Source organism: Lissotriton vulgaris, chromosome 1_1 (assembly GCF_964263255.1).
Source record: "Lissotriton vulgaris chromosome 1_1, aLisVul1.2, whole genome shotgun sequence".
Classification (NCBI taxonomy): domain Eukaryota; kingdom Metazoa; phylum Chordata; class Amphibia; order Caudata; family Salamandridae; genus Lissotriton; species Lissotriton vulgaris.
In genome coordinates this window covers 1517900619-1517922677 of record NC_141685.1, presented here as the reverse complement: position 1 = coordinate 1517922677, position 22059 = coordinate 1517900619, and the positions used below count along the sequence as shown (strand labels likewise).

The window sequence follows — 22059 nt, the reverse complement described above, 5'->3', positions numbered from 1 at the left end:
GCTAGTAACCAAAAAGGATGAGTTTTTCTGGAGGAGTATCCCAGTGCCTCTGGAGCCCGTGGTGAATTCAGAGTGTACTGCCATGGTGTAGCCACGCCTGTTCAGTGCTTTGCAAGTGGTCCCCGCTAGATGTGTTTCCTGAAGTAATACCAGGTCAGATTTATGGCGTTTGATGGTTTGTAGTACCAAACCGCGCTTAATTTTGTCCCCCAGTCCCCTGACGTTCCATGTAAGCAGTTTCAATGGGGGCACCAGTGTCATCATAGGGCCGCCCTCAGCGGGTGCTACTTGTGCTTGTTGCGCCATTTGGGTTTATGTCCCATGATGCCAATGGGTAGCAGTGTGGTGAAGCCAGTGTGTGGGGCCGTGCGCCGGGGTACCTGGCGCTGACGGCTAGCAGTGTAACTGTGCCTTGTACAAACCTAATGATGACCAGTAACCTTAACTTTAACTTTAACAGTACAACTTTTCCCCCCCCCCACCCCCTCCCTGCTCCCCTGCTCCACGGACGAGGTCCCGCCCGCATCCCCAACTCGGCAGAGTGCTTTGTCCCCTCCCCATCTAGTCTTACTTGCTTGTGGGGTTGGTGAGTCCCCTACAGGCACCGGCCTTTGCCCGCCCTACTCAGTTCCATCGGTCCGAAGTCCCAAGGGCTGTGTTCGTATCATTGAGTCAACCCCTGCTCGGCTGACCGGAATCCAACAGATCCCTCTCAAGATCAGAATCCAGTCCCGCGGCGGCGCCTTGTTCAGTAGTCGGGCTGGCTGCCCGGTGTTCCGTCGTCCTCTCGTTGCGGCGGTCTTGGCGGTCCTTGCGTGGGCGCTGGGGTTTGCCCACCGGCCTCCAACCATCCAGCCATTCTCGTGCCACCTCAGGCGTGTCGAAAAACCACGTCTTCCCCTCAGCCACAATCCGCAACCTGGCGGGGAAGAGCATCGAATAGGGCAGGCCCCTGTCACGTAGCGTCTTTTTCACCTCAGTGAAGGATTTTCTGCGTCTGGCCACCTCGGCCGTATAGTCTGGGAAGAAGGCCAAAGTAGAGTTTTGAACTTTCACAGGTGGTGCCACCCTTGCCGCCTGCAGAATGGCGTCCCTGTCCCTAAAGTTGAAGAGTCTAGCCAGCACCGGCCGCGGTGAGGCTCCCGGCTTGGCCGCACCCCCAGGGACCCGTTGTGCCCTCTCAACAGAGAAGAAGTTGGACAGGCCTTTAGGCTGTAGTTTAGTTTTGATAAGGTCCTCTATGTAGAGGTCCATGGCGCCCTTCCCCCCCCCCATTCCGGAAGGCCTAGGATGCGGACGTTGTTCCTTCGTGAGCGCCCTTCCTGGTCATCCAGTTTTTCTTGTAGTTGCTTGGTGGTCTTTTCCAGTCGCTCCATCGCTACCTGTAGATCTGAGGTGTCCTCGATGAGTGACTTCGTGACCACCTCCACTTGGGACACCCTCTCCGACATTTTCTTAAAGTCCGCTCTCAACAAGTTTACTTCGGTGGAGATGGTGCCTACTGTCGCCTGGACTTCAGTGAGGGTTTTCATAATGGCTTCCAGCGTAACTTTCCCAGCCCCATTCGTGTCTGTAGATGCACCAGTTGAGTGTCGCCCAGGCCCTTGCGAGTGTCCGCTCTGGGTGTATGCGAATTTATCAAGCCTCGCTTGCGTCGTCGTGCTCCTCGTGTTTTTGCCTGCCATAATGCTGTGTTTGGCTCTGCCCCGTCCGGTCCGTCCAGCGGTTCTTGGCCCAGCCTCTCACTGATCTCACTGTCCCCCGGGTGTGTGCCGCTGTCGTAGATTGCAGGAGTTCGGATCGTGGCGCACCGTAGCCCCTTGATGTCCAGTCTGGGTCTCAGTCTGCTTGGGGTTCAGTCTCAGTGTCTCGCCACGTGCGTCCGTGGCCGTTGTAGTGTGACTCGCTATGAGGCCGCGATGCGCCGCTGGTGGCGTCTGGGCTATGGACACCTCGCAGGCAGCTTTCGGGTGTGGTGGTGCCCCTTCCACGTGGGTCGTGCCGCCGCTCTCAATGTCTTTATGGGCGCCTTAGTCACAGGCGCCGCCAGGCTGCGTGTACCCTTCTCACTCCACGCAGTTTCGGGTCAGAGTCCAAGTCACCGAGCTGCGGGGGGCTGCGCGGTCCTAGGCGCCTTCCGCCCCACCTTGTCGCGCATGTGGGATGCTTGCCCGGCTGCGCAGTTTCAAAATGGCTCCTCCACTAGGTAGGGACGCTTCAGCCCCCGGGGGCGCCTACTCTGCGTGTAGGAGGAACTGCCTCCCAGACCCTGGTGAAGCAGCCGTGTTCGGGTCCGCTGGCTGCCGCACTGTATAGATGCCGCGCTGGTACCTGTCTGTTGGCGGTGGGGCGTGGGCGCCGGTGAAAGTCGATGGCCTCCGGCCGGGTAGGGTTGACTTACGGTCGGGCACGGCCCGCACTCCAGGCCGGTGCTGCTGGATAGGTGAAGGCCTCAGTTCGCCTTCGCCGAACGGAGCACTTCTCGGTGCCGGATTCTCGCCGGGGCGGCTCAGTGTGTGCCGCTTGCTCCCCCGAGCCGATTTCACTCCTTCGGGCGGGTTAGTGTGCGGATGGGCATACGGATTAGTTACGTGGGCCGGTCAGCCTTGTGGAGCTCCCGAGTTAAGCTGCCGCCATGTTCGGCAGTTGGCCACGCCCCCGTCCACCGTTTTATTTTTTAACTGGGACCATGTTTAAGTTTGATCTGATCTCAGTGCGGGGAGGTCAGCCAAGACTACCACCAGGGGACTTGCAGTTGGGGGCAAATCAATCACGTCTTGTGCTGATTTCAACCCACTTCTGTTGGCTTGACTATCCTGCCCACAAGCTTGCCCTATTTTAGGCATATTTACCATCCCAGGCGGGTTGTTCAAAACTTGCGGATGATCTACCCCAATGGGGTGTTGGACTGATTCTTGCTGCAATTAGCCAACTAACAGTGTCTGGGTGCTAGGGATCATACTCCCACCTAGCACTGATGGGTTTGTGACAACTTTCCTAATATTCAAATGATTAGTGGCCATAGTAGTCCCCTGTTTGCCCAAAATTTCACCTGTCTCTAAGTTCCCTGTAAGAGTAGTAAGTATGTTTCCTCCCCTGACATTTGATTGGGTTGTACCATTTCCTTCTTCCATAATATTCACCAAACTAGTAACCCTTTCCTCAATAACCTCCAACTTAGACCAAAAAGGGGCAAGAGTAGATGATATATATGACTCCATGCGAACCCAAAAAGCCTGAGAGCCCCCTGGGTCACATGTGTCACTTGCATCAGGTGTTTAAACCTCATTATAATCTTCCCCGGGGTCCAGAATACTTGTCGTTTTACCCTTAGGGGACTTACTTTTCCCTTTGGGCTTATTTTGTGACCGTGTTGCTAGACCACCCCTTGTACGTTTTGCCAAGGGCTTTCCCAACCCACCACTTGCTCCGGCCGACCTTTTCGACCTGGTTGCTCGGGTAACGCACATTTCCCTTTTATTAGTATTAGGGTGAGTTTTAACATTAGTTGGTGTCTGGTCAGGATGACAGGCGACATTATGCAGGTTAGGGGTTACCATACTCCCATCTTGAACAGCCTCAGACATAGTACCAACCACATCAGTAGTACGTTCATGGGGTAATGAGTTCTGTCCGATCCTCACTTCTGTACTTGGGCTAAGAGCTATAATCACCAAGTTTCCCTGCGAGTGATCTATGGTATTTACAGGTATTAGAGGTTGAGCCATTATCTCAGGAGATTTAGCAAGTTGAATATTGCCCTTGGAGGAACTTTTTTGGGCAGCATAAACTCCTAATTCAAGCCTTTTCTTCATTAACGTTATTTCATTCTGGAGCATATTCCCAGCTCTAACCAGAAAGGCATCCATAGTGCCAACAAAACTTCCCCCAACCCCCATTTTTTTGGCCCGCCCCATTTTGTTTAGAAGTCATAGCCCCCGACGTGTATTACACACCTTATGAAAAATCCAAATACCCAGATGTTAGGAGGAATTTTACCCTACAATTAACAAGACAATGAATAGCTGGGGAGCAATTAAATGAACCTTATTTGAAACAATTACCATGTACCAATCCATTCTTAAAGGTTTAGCAATAGCCCACAATTTGGTGCGCTTAGTTTGTCTATCACAATGTCAGGTAATTGCGCTAGCCCAGTGCGCCTTATTGAATTCAGGAAACATTAAACACTACGTAAGCAGCAGCAAGTTCCTCCCGCTGCAAACACAGTCCTGCGACTCCAAAAGGCTCCGACACCAGGTAAGGCAAGCAATAGTTCAAAAAGTCTCTGCGTCACACCAAGACCAACTAATCGTTAAATAAAAAGCCTACTAACCAAAATATCAGGGAGGAGGCCCAGCCCAGCCTCCTGTTACTTTGTCACATTCCGGAATGACCAGATATCCAGTTAATGCTTTGTGCTTCTTTTGGCACCATTTTCATTCGCATCCAACATCATCCAACATCATTCGCAAACTCCACTGGTTACCGGTTAGACAACGAATTAAATTCAAAGCCCTGTGTATAGTTTTTAAAAGCATTCATGAAAAAGCGCCATCCTTTCTTAAAGATGCCCTTTGCCCCTACCGACCATCACGCACTCTCAGATCCGCTGACGCCAACCTTCTGAAGGTAATCAAAACCAAGAAGGCTACTTGGGGAGACAGATCCTTTGCAGTAGCCACGGCTAAATTATGGAACACCTTGCCTTGTCACCTTAAGAACATTCCTACACTAACGTCATTCAGGAAGCAGCTGAAGACTTGGCTATTCAATCACTAGACTCCACCAATGTTCCTAGACCTGAACCTTCAGTTTATCTGTCAAGCGCCAAGACACCCTTGGGTATTCGTGCGCTCAATAAATTGCATAAAATAAATATATAAATCATTTTCTCCAACATCAGCACATCACTGGTTCTACTAATTGGATTTTTGTTGTTTTGGTCATGTCTTCGTTATTAAAAATTTCTCTATTTGTATAATCTGGTGTGGGATCCTTTTTTGTGGTGTTTTCACATTTGTACTGTTTGAAGTGTTGCAAACATACTTTATACATTGTCTTTAAGTTGAGCCTGACTGGTCTGTGGCAAACTCCCAGAGGGTTGAGCACAGGTTAGTTTAAGATTGGCTTGTGCCTCATCTTGATTAGAATTGTGCTTGCTGCTTGACCAGGGCTCACACCCAAGTCAACCAGCAACCCAATTTCTTACAAATTATATCCGTCCTACTGTATGCTGCCACCACCCTTTTTTAAAAACTGACATGAGCATCCACTGTTTCTTGTTATATCAGACATACATTTTCTTAGTAGAGACATATGTTTATTATTTCTTAGGAACATGTGTTTATTTTTGTCCCTGTAGGGAAAAACTGGAGGGTAATGCACAACATAATTTGATAAGCAATTGCAGATTTAAAAATAAATAGATATGGAATTGTGATGTAAACATCCTGTGTAGATAGCACAGGGCTTAGTGCAGTGGGTGGGGAAAAAACTGTGACGGCAAAACTTCTCAAAAGCATGGTTTGGGCCCTGTAGTGTGTGGTGAGCTAGTTCAGGTGGAATAGTCTGGCAACCAATCGTTATGGTAATACAATTTCAGTATAAAGATCTTAATTTTGCTTGTTCAACCACTTTCATATAGTCTGCATTTTAACCCTGATGTGTTTGTACTCTGGCCATTATCATGAAAGTATTATAATTTAAATACATCTCGGAGTGGTAGTAGTAGTAGGCCCCTCAAACGGTCCCTATAGGAAAATCAATCCACACCTAAAAAATGTGAGTTTTGCAGAATTAACTGATGCTCAAAATATCAGGCAGCATCCAACAATATAGCATCAGTCAGTGTCCTTGGGGCGGATGAGATTAGAGGACCATATGACACTGCAATTCTGAGGAGATAAACTGATGCTGTTTTATTTGAGGCACTGCAGTCATGCAGTTAGATTTTGGTGTAGCTCTAGGTTAAGAATTACAGTCCTGCAAAGAAAAACTGCTTTTGTACATTTCAAAGCATTTGGTACTCCATGGGACTGGTGCTGCTCTGGTATAATAGTCTTAAAGAGAAGTACATCTGCTGACCCTTTGAATACTCTATTCCTGTGGAGAACTGTTTAGTCTAATGTATTGTAGTCCTACAGACAAATGCTGGTACATTCCCCTACAAATGACTTCCCTGCTACGGAGACCTACTTGCTCCATTGAAGCATGGTAGCCCTGCACTGTTCATTGGGACTTGCTGTACCCCACTTTACGGTGCTCCATCTACCGTCCAGAAGCACCCATCTACCTCTGTGGCCTCACTGCTACTGTTTCAGGGGCTTTCAGAACCCCTCTTTCGCTTTGTGCAGCCCCTTTCTAAATTATATCAACCTATTCCACTGCAATCCTGGTCACTGGCGGTCTGTCTTAACCTTAACATTCCTGATATGATGTGCCCCTGACAGTCCCATGAGATGGATGTTGAGTTGTGTGGCCTGGAAGCCTATCCATTGCCGCTCTTTTTCAGTGTATGCATCCATGATGCAGAATTTCTGCAATCATTGCCTGTTTAGCAGCCTTTGCTGCTAACATGCTAGCAGGGACCTTTATCTGTCCAGTTCATTGGCCTTCCTCACTCGTCTTGCACTTCGATTCCCTTGCCTCATTCCCTTTTAATGTGTACTCAAACACAAGTGAAAACCCTAAAGACACCAGAGTCAGGCTCCTGGGGTATCATATAAGTGTAAAACCAAGGTAACTACAATTACAAAAACATTTGCAATAAAGAAGGGATTTAAAATAAAAGCAAAATGTAATAATATAGAAATCAAGTTAAACTTGAAACAAACCGCCACAAAGATTTTCAGTGAGGAGTGAAAACATGCTTGGTAGTCAGACAGTTGTGGTACTTGTAAGTGCATTTAGCAACGTGAGCATCAGACTTAAATTACATAAATGTGGCACTTACATTACAAATTACTTTAATTTGTATGGGTCCGTCATTATTGTCAATGGCATTTTGATCCACAATTGTTGGATCATTAGCAGGGCTCTAGACAATATGAGCCTGAGTAGTTGACTAAAATATATACAATAAAAGTCTGGTATCTTCCACTTTTTCAAAAACTCGAAGCAGTGTTTCCTACTGCTAGCCAAATCCTGTTACATCATTTTGCCATCTTTAGGGGTCCTAAATGTTTGCCAACAAATTTGAAAACCAGACTGGGTTGAGGTTTTTCAGTAACACCGGGTCTAGAATGAAACAATAGTGTTGTGTGTAGACTTTTGAATTAAATGTTTTCATTTGAGGTAGAGAAAGGACTTGAGAGCTAGATAAGTTGAATAAGGACAGGTGAAATAACAGACTATCCTTGATGCAAAGGTATATACTATATAGCATTTTCTTCAATAGGAGCAATTTGTGGATTGTATATTTTTTTGACTTGTGTATAGGAAAAGATGATCATGTAGTATTGCCTGGTTGTGAACTTTGGAAACATAGATGAGACATGCTAGGTTAGAGGAAGGATGTGAAATGGGGCACATATGTTTGTGTGCTCATTTGTTTGTGTCTTAAATCTTGTGGTGGACTCATATTGGACTTAATGTTTATTCCCTAATGAAAATGGATGTGGTAAATGCCTTTTATATATTTTCTAAGGCACAAAATATTTTTTTTGCTTATGAATATACAGTGTTTTAGCTATGTTTACAAAATAAGTTGTTTACATTTACACCCAGTTCCGTAATTCTCAAACCACACCATCTCTGCCATAGTAGAAGATTCTGAACTGTTCTCCGTCTCACTGGGCTGAATCATTGGTGTTGTATGATTTGCTATGTGAAGTTAATTTGCACTTCCGTGGCGTTTTTTTCTGCAATATGTTTGGGATCTTAGCATATTAAAGCATCATGGGACAAGATGACACATAGCTTATGTTTTGTGTCTTCTGCAGGTTATCCTCATCCAGTGAAGAAAGTCCCAGCGATCAGTGTCTGACTATTCTTTTAAGAAATAAAGGAGGACTGGAGGTTACAAGAATGACTCACTTTGGCCCTGTCAAACAAGGAGAAAATAAGTCTATGACCATTTGGATAGAGTAAGTTTAATTGTTTAAAAATATGAATTGCACACCCATTTTATCATCCTTTTCACTTTAACTTACATTGCCTAGTTTATATATTACCTACATGATTGTATTTATATTTATTACCCAAATAAAATTGAAACCTGATGTACCCATCCCAAGTCTATCTATTTATGACCACCTGGAAACAAAATTCAGACAAGGTAAGAAATATTCTCTCTCAGCCTTGAGGATATCTGCTCTTTCAGCTGTCAAGAGAAGCTTGACACCCTATTATTTTCGGTGAAGATGTGGTTATTACTTTTGAGAGTAAGGTACATATCCAACCATCTAATTTCTTAACCTAGCACAATGAGAATGAGTTTCATGGAACATCGAGGCACAAGTGCATGCAATTCCCTCTCCATTTGCATTCCTTCCTTTTCCCCCACATTGCGAGAGCAATAGTGCATACACTATCTGGAAGTGCATCTAACTACATTCTTTCTTTGTAAATTCCCTTTTTGTGTCACAGACGTTGTCTTTTAAGGATAAATAATCCTATGCTGATCTGTGGCTCCATCCACAAATTTGCTGCCAGTGTAAATTAGGTCTAGAATGTTACATGATGATTTATACCTGCATTATTTGATTTTCCTTTTTTTCGAGGAGAGACTTGTATTCTTCTGATAGTCCACTATCTCAGACCCTCAAGAGCCACCGATCCTGATGTCTTTCTCGTCATTCTTTCAGGACTAATTCCGGTAATTATCTTTTTGTGCTTTAGCCTTCTATTGTCTCTAAAATCTCACAAGAGATTCAGTGCAATTCCACTTAGCTTTGCACCTTATTACGGATCCAATACAGCTCATCTGTTATGAGAAAAGGGGCCAAGTACTGTGTCAGTTGCAATGGAAAAGAGAACCCAAGAGCGTGTGCAGTAAAATGCACCACAGAGATCCGTCTCCACTCCTAGGCACTAAAGTAGAATGACGCAGTAGCCCAGTTTTAATTTCTGTCCTCTTTACATTCAATGCTTACATGACTCCTGTTATTTCTTTCATTCACTATTACAGTCTGTCATCTATGCCTATGAGTTTTATGGAAAGTCTTCATCGGTGTTAGGCAGCAGGCTGGATCCAATAAGGGACTTTACAACGCTGTAGAATCGTGGCGACATGTGGGGGATCAGAGGGTTCGAGGCATGTGGGCTGCTGAATTCATATCTGTGCATAGATCGCCGCCTAGTTTTGGGTCCGGATGATTGCACATTGTTGTCCTGGAAGAGTCTTCGAAGTATCACGAGATAGGTGGCTCCTCCCTTGGACTACAGTGCGCATGGGCATCCTCTCCCTCTTTAGATTGTTTTTTTCCGCCATTGGGTTCGGATGCATTTTCCTGTACTCCAAGTTCGGAATCGAAATAAACGTATCTAAAAGGCCTTCGGATTTGTCGGTATTGTTTTCGATCAGTACCGAAAAGCTTCTTCACAATCTACTTGCACTCGGGTCGTCGAATCGGGCCATTTGGCCTTCTCGACGCCACGTGGACCGACGGTCGATGGAACGAAGTCCATTCAAATATTGCCCGCAGTGCAATTCAAGTTTCCGCATATAGATCAGCATCCTGTATGCAACAAATGTTTATCGCCAGATCATAATGAAAGCGATTGCCTAGCTTGTGCCCAGTTCCGGTCCAAGAAGACGCTCCGGAATCGGCGGGCGGCAAGGCAAGAGATGCAGAGGTTGGCACCGGAGCCCGAGAATATCTTCGAGGATGAACTAGGTGACGTCGAAGAATCCGATTAAGAAGACAGGATCAAGACTCCGAGCACGACTCTGACTATTATATGGACGAGGAAGAACAAATGGTCGAGGAGTACGACCAAGAGATCGTAGCTGTCGAAGACGACTCCGATGACAACGGGGGGGCGAACCGTGAGTTCACCGCCCCACACAGACACTACGCCATTATCAGAGCCACTGGTCGAGGCATCGCCAACAGGCCTTAGCCAAGATCTAAACACTGATTCTATGGCCCCGCAATACAGCCCGGCTTATAATATACAAAAAGAGCCTTCTGAGACACGTAATCCAAGAGCGGTTCAACCGAAACCAAAAGTCATCGACGCAACAGTCTTCGGACCGAACGTCGTCGAACCGAAGTTGATAAACACAAAGGGCGCCAAGCCGAAGGCCGGCGTTCCATATAAACCTTCGAAGCCAAGGCCCATCGACTCGAACAAATCCAGTTCGACAGCCGAAAAGGGACAAAAGGTTGTCTACGAAACCAAAAGGGCTACTCCCAAAACGGTTGTCTAACCGAAACCAAAAGTAGACCAACCAAAAACAGTCGAGCCGAAGCCCATCGATCCGAAGAAGGGCATTGAGCCAAAGCCACAGGCTCCAAGGACACCTCTACAGCCGAACAAGCCAAAACACCCGATAAAGGTTATTGAACCAACAAAACCAATCGGCCCAAAAACAGTGGTGCAACCTGTGAAATCCGTCGCACCGACAAAACCTATCGGACAGACACTGCCCATAAAGCCTCAAAAGCTGATCCAGGCACCGAAACCGGTCGAACCGAAAAAAGGCATCGAACCGAAAAAGGTCATCGAACCGAAAAAGGTCAAACCGAAACATCGGCGCCAAGGCAAAAGACTGTGGAAGAGGAGATCATCCATCCAGACCCCTCTACAGAAGATCAGTCTAAACTATATATTGACCCATATACTGGGAACGTGACTGTTTAGAAAAGGAAGAAAAGACCAGCCCCTGCTGAAGACTTATCTACTATTCCACTCAAAAAGAAAAGACTGTACAACCTCTCCTATTCTTTTCGAGCCTATCTCTCCAGCTATGCCTACTACTCCACATGCACCATACTCACCTACACGCTCTGACTACGAGCCAGATGTAGATCAGGACACAGATGCTAATTTTGGATTTCCACAAAACCCAGATGAAGACCCCAACTCACAACCATGGGGGGATGACCCAGACCCTGATAAGGCTCAACCCATTATAGACTCACCTGCATACCCAGCTAGACCATCACCTACAGAAGACACGGTGGCATTCAACTCATTAATAGATAGAGCAGCGCTCTACCATAATGTAGAAATACATGCAGATCCTATAGAGGAAGACTTTGTTTGATACGCTTGCAACATCAGAATAAAGTGTCAAAACACTTCCCATGTTAAAAAGGGTCCGAAAGCACGCACATGAAATATTCAAAGACACTGCTAGGGCACGTGTCATCAACTCTAGAATTGAAAAAAAGTATGGGGCTACACCATTAGACCCTACTTACATCAGGGGACAACTGCCTCTAGACTCATTGGTAGTCTCCAACGCACGTAAGCGTGCTAATTCTCAAACTACTGGAGAGGCTCCTCCTTCTGATAAGGAGTCAAATATTTTAGAAGCATCAGGCAAGAGAGTAGCAGCTCAAGCAGCATACTCATGGAGAATTGCCAATACCCAAGCCTTGTTGGCTAGATACGACAGAGCGCACTATGACAGCTTAGAAGCACTTCTCCAACACTTACCTGAGCCCTTCAAACAGCAGGCTGATGAACTTGTACAGGAGGGAAAGTTCATTACCAATGCCTCCATTAAGTGTGCTCTAGACGCAGCAGATACAGCTGCCAGATCTATCAACACAAGCGTACTGCTTAGGAGACGCGCATGGCTTCGCATATCTGGATTTAAGAGTGAGGTCCAGACCACAATTCTTAACCAGCCAATCAATCCTGATTTTTTTATTTGGTCCAGCAGTTGACTCGATTCTGGACAAAATGAAAAAGGACACAGAGACTTCAAAGTCAATGGGGGCTCTTCAGTCACAACAACACAGAGGCTCCTTTCGTCGCTCCAACTACAGATGAGGAGCGCGAGGTAATACATCGCAGCGATCCTCCACATACAAAAGTAATACGCTATCCACATACAATAAAAACACAAATCGTGGTGGATACCAAGGAAATAATAACAATAATGATAGCCCCCCACCACCTGGAGAGCCCTCCAAGGGTATAGCAGGCGCGTATGCTAGCACCTTTCGAGTGAGGAACAGGGCTCTACAGGAGCATTTGTATGCCACCGCCAGCAGCGGTGGAGCGGGTTTCTCAGGCGCCATCAGCCGGTGAAAGAGCCTGGTGACACGACTCAAAGAGTACGGTGGCTCGATCGTAGCTGTGTCTTCCCTCCCTTTGTCTGCCAGCCAGCGGGCAATCCATTGTAGCTGCGCAGCCAGGAATTAGTGCTCAAAACAAGGGCGGCTAGTCCTCCCCTGTCCGTTGGCGGAAATAGTTTCGTCAGTGCTACCCGATGCCGGGACGTGCCCCAGATGAAGTCCCGCAGGACTGCGTTAAGTTTTGCGAAAAAGGAGGTTGGGATGAATAGTGGCAGATTGACAAAATAGTAGAGGAGCCTGGGAAGCATGACCATTTTGGCAAGGGCTACTCTACCCGTGATTGTCAATGGAAGTGTGGACCAAAAGTTTATCTGAGATCTGAGCGCTGCCACCGCCCGCCCCAGATTTCCGTCGAACAGGTCAGCTGGTTTGCGATAGATCTGGATCCCCAGATACTTAAGTGTCGGCCTTCCACTTGACTCTCGTACCGCCACCGAGCCTCATCCAGGACTTACAAGCCATATTGGCAGACTATCGACAACGCTTTCCACCACAGCAGGTCGTTTCTCCACTCCAACCTGCAGCAGTTCCGGACCCTATTCCTCAACCTGAGATTCCAGCACCTAGATCTCCGGTCACAGAACCTCAGCAACCTACTTTGCCTACCCAGACTCCAGATACTTCTTCGGAAGAAGTAGAGGAAGGCGAATTACCAGATAATCCTCTTTTGGATCCGTGGGACGATTGTTATCCACATGCCGTCTCCACTAACTCCACAACCTTCGGACTCACCACCTGAAGACATAGGTGGGTTTCATAATCTTATGCAGCGAGCTGCGAGTAGATTTCAACTGCCGGTAACAGTGGAACAGTCGGAGTGCTTTCTTCACGATTTTAAAGATGAAACTAGGAAGGTGTCCAGGGCCATTCCCATTATAGACTATATATGGAAGGAAGCATCAAAGTAAAGAGAAATCCTGCTTCTGTACCTGCCGTGCTTCCACGGATTGTTAAAAAATATTGTGCTCCTCTCGGTAGCCCTTCATGCCTTACTGGACACACGCGGCCAGATTTTGTCATTTTGCATGCCGCTCAACAACGATCAAAAAACCCAGCCACTCCCATCACTACGCCACCAGATAAAGAAGGTCGTCGTTTGGACCTTATGGGTAAAAAAAAATTCCACCATGGCTGCCGCCTCAATCAGGGCAGCAAATTATTTGGCAATCATAGGACGTAATGTCGCCAAATGTGGTCAGACATGGATTGTTTAATTGATCTAATCCCAGAGGATAAACGACAGGAGGCTCTGAAGATCTTGATGGAAGGGGAGGGTGCAGCTGCAGAAACCATTGACTGCGCTTTGGACATCGCAAATACAAATTTTAGACATCCGGCAGGAGCTGCAGTTCTCAGGTGTCAGGGCTGGCTAAAGGCTACCACCTTTCGGCCTGAGGTCCAATAAAAAATTCTGGATATGGCCTATGATGGAGAGTCTTTGTTTGGGAAACACCTAGACTAAGCCCTCCAGGCAATCAAAACAGACACTGATACCGCAACTTCCCTGGCTTTCCTGCAGTACAAGTGGGGATCTTTTAGAGGAGCTAGAGGACGTGGATATTCCTCTAGAGGAAGCTATTACCAACAAAACCGACCATATCAGCCCCAATACCGGCAGAATTATCAGTCTTCCTACCGCCAGTCTGGTACGGCTAGTTTCTCTCGCCAAGGAGGCCGAAAACGCTCCAACAATCAAGGGCGAGATACTCACAGAAAATAGTGAGATCAGCCGGGCGCCACCCTTATTTGCTTCCCTCCCTGTGGGAGCGAAAATATCTGGCTTCCTACACCAGTGGCAACAGATTACATCTGATCAATGGGTGCTAGACCTCGTTCAACATGGACACACCCTAGAGTTTGTCACCAAACCACCAACTACTCCGCCCAGGGGACCCCATCCCCCTCGTCTTCTCTTACTGTTCAAGGAGGTTCATTCTATGTTCCTCAAGAACGCTATAGAAAAGGATCCAGTTCATCAGAGGCGGACCGGCTTCTATTCCTGTTTTTTCCTCATAAAGAAGAAATCAGGGGAATGGAGACTGATCTTGGAACTGCGCAATCTCAACAGATATCTCAAGAAGCAGGGCTTTCGCATGGTCCCTCTTTCAGAGATTCTAAGCGGTCTGAACAAGGGAGATTTTATGGCTTCTTTGGACATGGAAGACGCATACTTTCACTTGCCAATTCACCCAAAACATCGAAAGTATCTCTGTTTCACTGTGGCTGGTGCCCACTATCAGTTCAAAGTACTCCCATTTGGCCTCAAATCTGCTCCAAGAATTTTTAGGAAGTGCCTAGCTCCGGAAGCGGCAGCACTGCGCTCTTCAGGAATCCAGGTCTTTCCGTACTTGGACGATTGGTTAATCAAAGGTCATTCAAAGTACAGAACAACATAACAACGTGTCGCAATCTCTTTGCATCCCTTTGTCTCACTGACAAATCCCAATTGCTGCCAAGAAGAATCCTGCCTTTCCTGGGCGCTCGTCTGGATACAATACAATGCAGGGCATTCTTGTCTCAAGAAAGGCAACTCTGTCTGCAGAAATCAGCCATACAAGTGTCAAAAAGAAAGTCACTTTCTGTTCGCCTGTTCGCTTCACTTCTGGGAATGGGGTCTTCGGCAATAAATCTCATCCCACTAGCACGTCTGGAAATACGGCCTCTGCAGGAGGAGCTACATCTTCAGTGGGAGCAAGCGACCGGTTCCTTCGACGACATCATCAAAGTAACCTCACGCATGGTAGATGCACTACAATGGTGGGCGCAACTGCGCAATCTGAAACAAGGACTCACATTCTTGCAAACTCCTCCGGACTTCGTTGTGATGACGGACGCGTCTATGGAGGGCTGGGGAGGTCATCTCCAAGACTTAAGGGTGCAGGGCAAATTGTCTCAGAAATACAAACAATGTCACATCAACAGTCTAGAATTGAGAGCCATCTTTCTATCCCTACAAGCGTTCCTTCCCAGAATCGCGGGATCTTCAGTCCTGGTCCGAACGGACAATACCACCATCATGTTTTATATAAACAAGCAGGGAGGAGCACGGTCAGCTACTCTATCAAGGGAAGCTCAGGAGTTATGGGAATGGCTAACACTACACAACATAACTCTCAAAGCAGAACATGTCGGAGGCCTCCACAACACCCTAGCGGACAAGCTCAGCAAATCCTTGTCAGATTGCCACGAATGGGAGCTGGACAACACTCAATTAGTCAGTGTTCCAGGCATGGGCCAAGCCAATGTTGGACTTAGTTGCGACTCAACAGAACAAGAAATGCCGGTACTACGCCAGGAGATACCCTCAACAGGGATCAAGAGGGAATACCCTGTCCATGAGATGGTCTGGGATTTATGCTTACGCCTTTCCTCCGATCCCGCTGATTCCAAAAACAGCTTCAGGTAACCAGTGTTCATTCATTCTGTAGTTAAAATATGATTGTCTATATATCTGTGTATTATAAAGATGTGAACATATTTCAGATTGCCTACTTATTATGTGTGATGTTACTCTTCCTGATTAATATTATATGACTACTCTTTTGAATCTAGTCCTGTTTTATCATTAACAATGTACTTACTTCACACTTGTTGGTTGGTAAATATAATGGTTATGGGAGTGTATCACAATAAGTCTCTCACCATCCGCAACCAACTCTTACCTGGCATACTGCTTGCTACTCTGATTCAGGCATGTGAATCTATGAAAGATACCCCAATACTGGATAAGAAAGCAAGTTACTTACCTGTAACATCAGTTATCCAGTATTGGTATCTTTCATAGATTCACATGCACCCACCCTCCTCCCCGGAGAGTCAGTTCTCTAATTTTTTGGATACTCATTTCCCACTTGTGCTAACGAAAATCTGAGGAGAACTGACTCTGCAGAGAGGGTTCTAGAGGGTGGTGTAAGCTGATTGGCTGGGACAAAATTCTTAGTCCTTTTAGCATAATGAGGTAGATAGGCTACTGCAGTTTAGGCCTCAGGCCTTTCTCTTAGGCCTACTACTATAATGTACTTTTGGCACTGCTTTTTTATACCGTGGGACTCCCGCCTCGGCGACGGGGAATGATTCAGGCATGTGAATCTATGAAAAATACCAATACTGGATAACTGAAGTTACAGGTAAGTAACTTGCTTTCTTGTCCAGCAAGGATATTGCTTGGGGTTTGAGTTTGCCATCACACATACCATCTCACCATCACGCAATCAGTTGCAAACATCAGAGACTCCTGCAAGAGGAGGTGCAAAAACTTATCAGCAAAAGTGTCTCTGAACCAGTGCACCACACCAGCAGAGTCAGTGGATGCTTTCCCTGTACTTCCTCCTCCCAGAAAAAGATGGTACCATGCACTCTATGCTTGACCTCTGGCTACAAACTCGCCACATCCTGTTGGAACATTTCAAAATGACAACCCTGTAGTAAGTCATCTCTTTGCACTGCACAGATCACATGGCAATCCTTGACCTCAAGGATACCTACTTCTGTATTCCATCCGGCTGGCACACCATTGCTACCTCAAGATTGGGGTAATTGGTCAACACTGCCAATCCAAATTCCTACCCTTCTAGGTCAAAAAAACCCCAAGGACCGTTACAAAGTGTCCGGGATTGGTTGCAACACATCTCACAGTGCTATTCATGTGTTTGTGTTTGGACATTTGGCAACCTTTACCAATGCACAGCATACTCGGGCAGCCCGGTTACTCCTGCACAGGCTTGGGTTCACAGTCTGTGTTAAAAAGTCCAGTCCAGATTAAGACTTTTTCTTGAAAAGTTTTTAATTCTGTTACAGATAACGTCTATCCCAATCTAGATCCGCAGCCACATGTGACCATTACCACAGACCCTTTCTGGGCGAGGAGCCCATCTGAATGACATGAATGTTCAAAGTATCTGGACTCAAGAAGAGCAAGTGTCGCATCATCTTTCTAGAGCTAACAAAGGTCCCCATTGGCACTCAGAGTATTTTATAAGCTCATTCAAAAGAAAACCGTTCTAAAGAGGACCGAAAACATGACAACCATTGCACTACATTAAAAACCAGGGTGAATTCACTGGCTACAATTGACGGCATTAGCCAAGCGATTGGGCACTGGACCATTTGCTGTCAGCTATAGCTCTTAGTGGAGCTTCTGCTGGGACTAGACAGTGACTTTGCAGAAGTGCTAAGGAGGAAGCAGCAGCAAGTACACAAATGGGAAATTAATCCTTAAGTACTTCAAAGGTACTTTCAGAAATGGGGCGACACTCACAGTGTATTTGTTAGCCACAGACGAAAGTGGAACACATTGAACATGTGGATTATATTGAAACTCATGGATACATTGTGATCACTTTGTTAACCTTGAAATCCTTGGTAACGTTGAAATCCACTGAATTGGTATATAGCTTTCACCCGGCTTACCAAAAACCTTTTTAGGATCACACCCGGTGTGATTTGCATACTTGCTTAGGATAAATAATCTGATTGTGCTGCTGAGTTGAGTAGTATGCTATCGATTGGTTTCTGCGGGGTGGCTTGACTGTTACCTCTTTGTTCCTGTAAACGCCTTCAAAATAATAATGCGCTCAGGAAAGGAAAGGCAGATGGGTCCTCCAGCACGAAGGTCATGAAATTCACCAGCACCAAACATATTAAAAAAAGCTAAAGCACAGTCTAAGGAAATGAATCAGACGCTTAGATCTCCAATTGCGAGGATGTTTGAGAAAAGCGTAAAAATCCCTCAAATTTGATTTTCTAAAAGATCCAACGGGGGTTTTAATGTCAATACAAAGTGACCCTGAATTAGGAAATTTACAGACACCTATCAAGCCCATCAGTAACCAGAAAGTAATGATTAGACAATTTGGACAAAATCGAGACTTTGAGGATTTTGATGAAAAAATACCTAATGGAGACATTGAGCTTAATAAACCTGCGAAGACTATAAATCAAACACCTAAGCAAGCCACTCACCAGGAGTTAATACGCATAAGTGACCTACATGAAGGGAATACTATAGAGCACACAAAAAAATTGTGAGCTCACGCGAAGAACGGACAACGAACTCTGGAATAGTAACTAACCCATCTAGTTTGCCAATAGAGGTAAACGTGGAAATAAGGAAAAAGACTGCTCAAAGTTTAGTACCAACAATTGATAATCAAAATATATTGGGTGACTCTTTACTGGAAAATCAATTTAGGAAAAAAGAAATTGCCTTTTCTATGTTAGAGATAGCCATGCTTTCAGACAATGACTAAGCTATAAGCCTACAATCAATCTGTAACGATCAGAGCACTCAGGAAAACGAACCATCGAAACTATTGCTTACTGACCGGGTCAAACAAACTGATAAAGCAAGTTTGGGCAAAGAAATGACACAACCTGTAGGAATCAAACTAAGACTGGATTTGGACGCAGAGCAATTAGTACTACCTGATGGCTATAACAGGAGCCACCAAAAAAATTCCCCTAGTAACAAACAGGAACCACAGTTGAATAAAAGCACTAAATTCATAGAAAATCAGGATTTGGGTTCCATCTGGGATATTTTTTACCAAACATCATCACTTACCCTTAAAGCATTGGCAGTCCAGTCGAACAAAATGGATATACAAATTGAAATATTAGGAACAATGGCAAAAGCGGTCGCAGGAATAGTTCTTAAACTAGCTGACCTTAATTGCCTGATAACTAGAGCTCAAGCGGATCCATCAACCTCCTATATAGAATGCTCTTGTGTTCCGATAATTAATAAACTAACAACAATACCGGAAGTTATTAGTACTATACTGGAGGATGTTAAGGCAAATCTCCAATGGGAGGGAAGCAGGAAAATTGCTGATAAAGAAGGTACATGTCTTATAACGAAAAGTAAGCACACTAAAGTGGTTTATCAACCAGCTCAATGTGATTTAGATCTTAAAAATCGATCATCCACTTCAATATTCGCAAATATCAAACATTCCATAAAGGGGAAATCAATTAATCAAGCTGTGGAAATGAAAAAAGATAAGGATAATGAGGATAAATTGATCTGGTACCGATACCCTTCATAATGACAAAAAGGCATAGAAAAAAATACGCAAAGCACGTAATAAAGCAAAAGTGCAGGATCAAAAAGACCCAGAATCATATGAGGGGACAAACCAAAATAGGATCCGTAAGGGGGAACTACCCTCAAAGGAAATAATTGGAGAAAAAATAGATACAGGTACTGAGCCATCAATAAAACGCATCACAACAAAAACTAAGTATTTTGATATCTTAGTACAACATGGGATCCATACGAACACACAAAATGGCCTGAAAAAGAAAACCGTAAAAGATAAGGTATCTGAAAATAACACAGTTGATCTTACACTTGATAAATCTTCTGAAGCCTGGAAAAATTTCCTACTAAAAGAGACCCTGGATCATAAGTCTGGAACTGGCTGCATGGGAAATATCTTCAAGAAGGATAACCCTAGTGGAATACTACCAAAAAGTGATCATATCATTAGTTTAGTAAAATCAGAAATAGCTTAAACTGTGGTAGAAAAAAGAATCCAGGTTTTTTGAATGCTGACATTGTGGAACAACAAATAAAACAAAATCTTAATGGGGAAATGCACGCAAACCAACCTCCAACTCACGAACTAGAGAAACCATCAAATGCAAATGATGTAACGGAGGATACAACTAAATCAGCAAAACTGAATCCGCTAGTAATAGTCTGAAGTGGCAACAACAAACGATTGATAAATATAGTTAATCAAGAATTAAACCAGAGCAGCGAAATGGTCCTGGCAAGTCAAAGGACAGAACAACTAATTTTCAAACCGGTATAGGAGTCTAGATGGAAACAGGATACGATAAATAGAGGCAATCATTTGTGCCTATTTAAATCTGTTCCATCTTTAGCAAATCTGACAACTAATGCAATTGAATGTGTTGGCTCCCTACAAAACCCAGAAGGTTTACTGCCATTAACAGTGACACCACCTTCTGTAGCGGAACAAATTATGAAGGAAGAAGAAATTTTTCGTACCTGGGGAATAATGATCAGTAAAGTTGCGTCTAAGGAATACCTCACACCACTTATTAAAGCAGAAAACATGTTACATTTTGAGTAAGTAAAAAAGGAGCCACAAACCCACTCTGTATTAAAAAATCCGATACAAAAAATAAAGGAGTCGCAAATCCATTGGGCAACAAAAAGATAGAGAAGGAAAATGGGATAAATGAGACATGGATTACGATGGCTCTACATGGAAATAACTAATGACAAGTAAATCAAAAAACAACAGTGGAAAACTTAAATGACGGCAGCGACACAATTTGATCATGGAATGTAAATGAGAGATAAAAAATCTGGATAATACAACCCAATAACTTGAAAGTTATCAGATAATCCTATTGCAAGAGACCTGGGCAATAGCTCCGTTCATTATTAATGGATATAAAGGATATTTCGAACCTGCAACTAAGCAAAGGAATTATGGTCGCCCTTGTGGCGGCCTAGCAACTTTCATTTCAATTGATTTAAATGCAGAACATATGCAATTGGTTACAAACAACTGTAATATCCAGACTATACAAGATATATGATCAAGAAAAATCGCTGAAACTGGTTAATATATTTATTCCGCCAACATATAACTCTATGAAGACTATGTGTGCTACTCTCTCCACCTACTTAGTAGAGCAAAGGATAGAGGACCCCTTCATGGACTTTATTATTACAGGAGATTTTAACTTAAACCTGGTAATATCTTTTACAAGAGATGACGTGACACAGTCACAAGATCACCAATGGCTAATTCCTGCTCAAGTAATGGAGACCATATCTAAGCCGAGACAAAATCGAATAGGCCTAAACTTAGTGAAGGATATGGAAGCTCTGGGACCACGAATACTTAATGGTAGATTCCCAACTGATTCCCCTCCAGCATGGTCCTGCTATACCCAAAATGTGAATTCTTGAATTGACTATACTATGGCATCGTTGAATATTTTTAACAACTGTACCACGTATTATCTAAAGAAGGTACCAAAGAGTGATCATAGCCAGTAAATAATCACCACATCACTTAAGAATATAAAACATGAATCCTATTTAACAACTCAAGGTCAAATTGGAACCATCAATCACCGAAAATTAAACTGGAAATCTAAGAATAAACGACTGACTAGTGACTTAGCACTAAAACTGGCTAGAGAATGCCTCTAAGAAAGGCCAGCTACATCAATAATTGATCAGTGGGCAAGTTTTATATCCAACCTACCTAACCATAATGCTAACCACATTGACTTGAGAGACAGCTATGTAACACAGACAGAAAAAAAGGTAACCCATATCAACCTTCCTTATGCGGTACAGAAAATGAAACGGGCTCGAAATAAACTGAGGAAAGAGGTGACAGTTTCCCGATAAAGAAGATACAAAAGCTGACTTAAAGGAGTTAAATCAAAATCTAAGGAAATTAATCTTGAAGGAAAAAACGCAGCTAACAACGACCGCTGGACTCGAATTTCTTATGCCAGTAATCAAGGAAACTCAAGGGAGTTTTGGAAAATGATAAACAGCCTAACAAGACCGGACAAAGCTGTAGTTTCATCAGTACTGACTGAGAAGGAATGGGGGAAATTTCTGGGGCACCATTTAAACTCGGATTCTACGAAAATTGGATTCGATGTTGAGTATATATGGAAAGAAACTTTAAATCCAAGGCAAGAAAATGATCTTGATATCACTGAAGAACAAATTGCAAAGCCAATACAAAAACAGAAAGATGGAGCACCGGGCCCAAACGGTATTCCTTTTGCCCTGTAT

At 44.6% G+C, this 22059-nt stretch overlaps 1 protein-coding gene across 2 annotated transcripts in view; it reads left to right on the top strand.

The window, feature by feature from the left end:
* MOV10L1 (Mov10 like RNA helicase 1) overlaps positions 1 to 22059 on the top strand; it is a 1040774-nt gene that overhangs the window by 115963 nt on the left and 902752 nt on the right. For both annotated transcript variants that reach the window (XM_086967454.1, XM_086967456.1), the window contains exon 6: positions 7944 to 8087. In XM_086967454.1, the coding sequence (XP_086823580.1) occupies positions 7944 to 8087 (144 nt within the window). The remainder of the gene's footprint in view (positions 1 to 7943; positions 8088 to 22059) is intronic.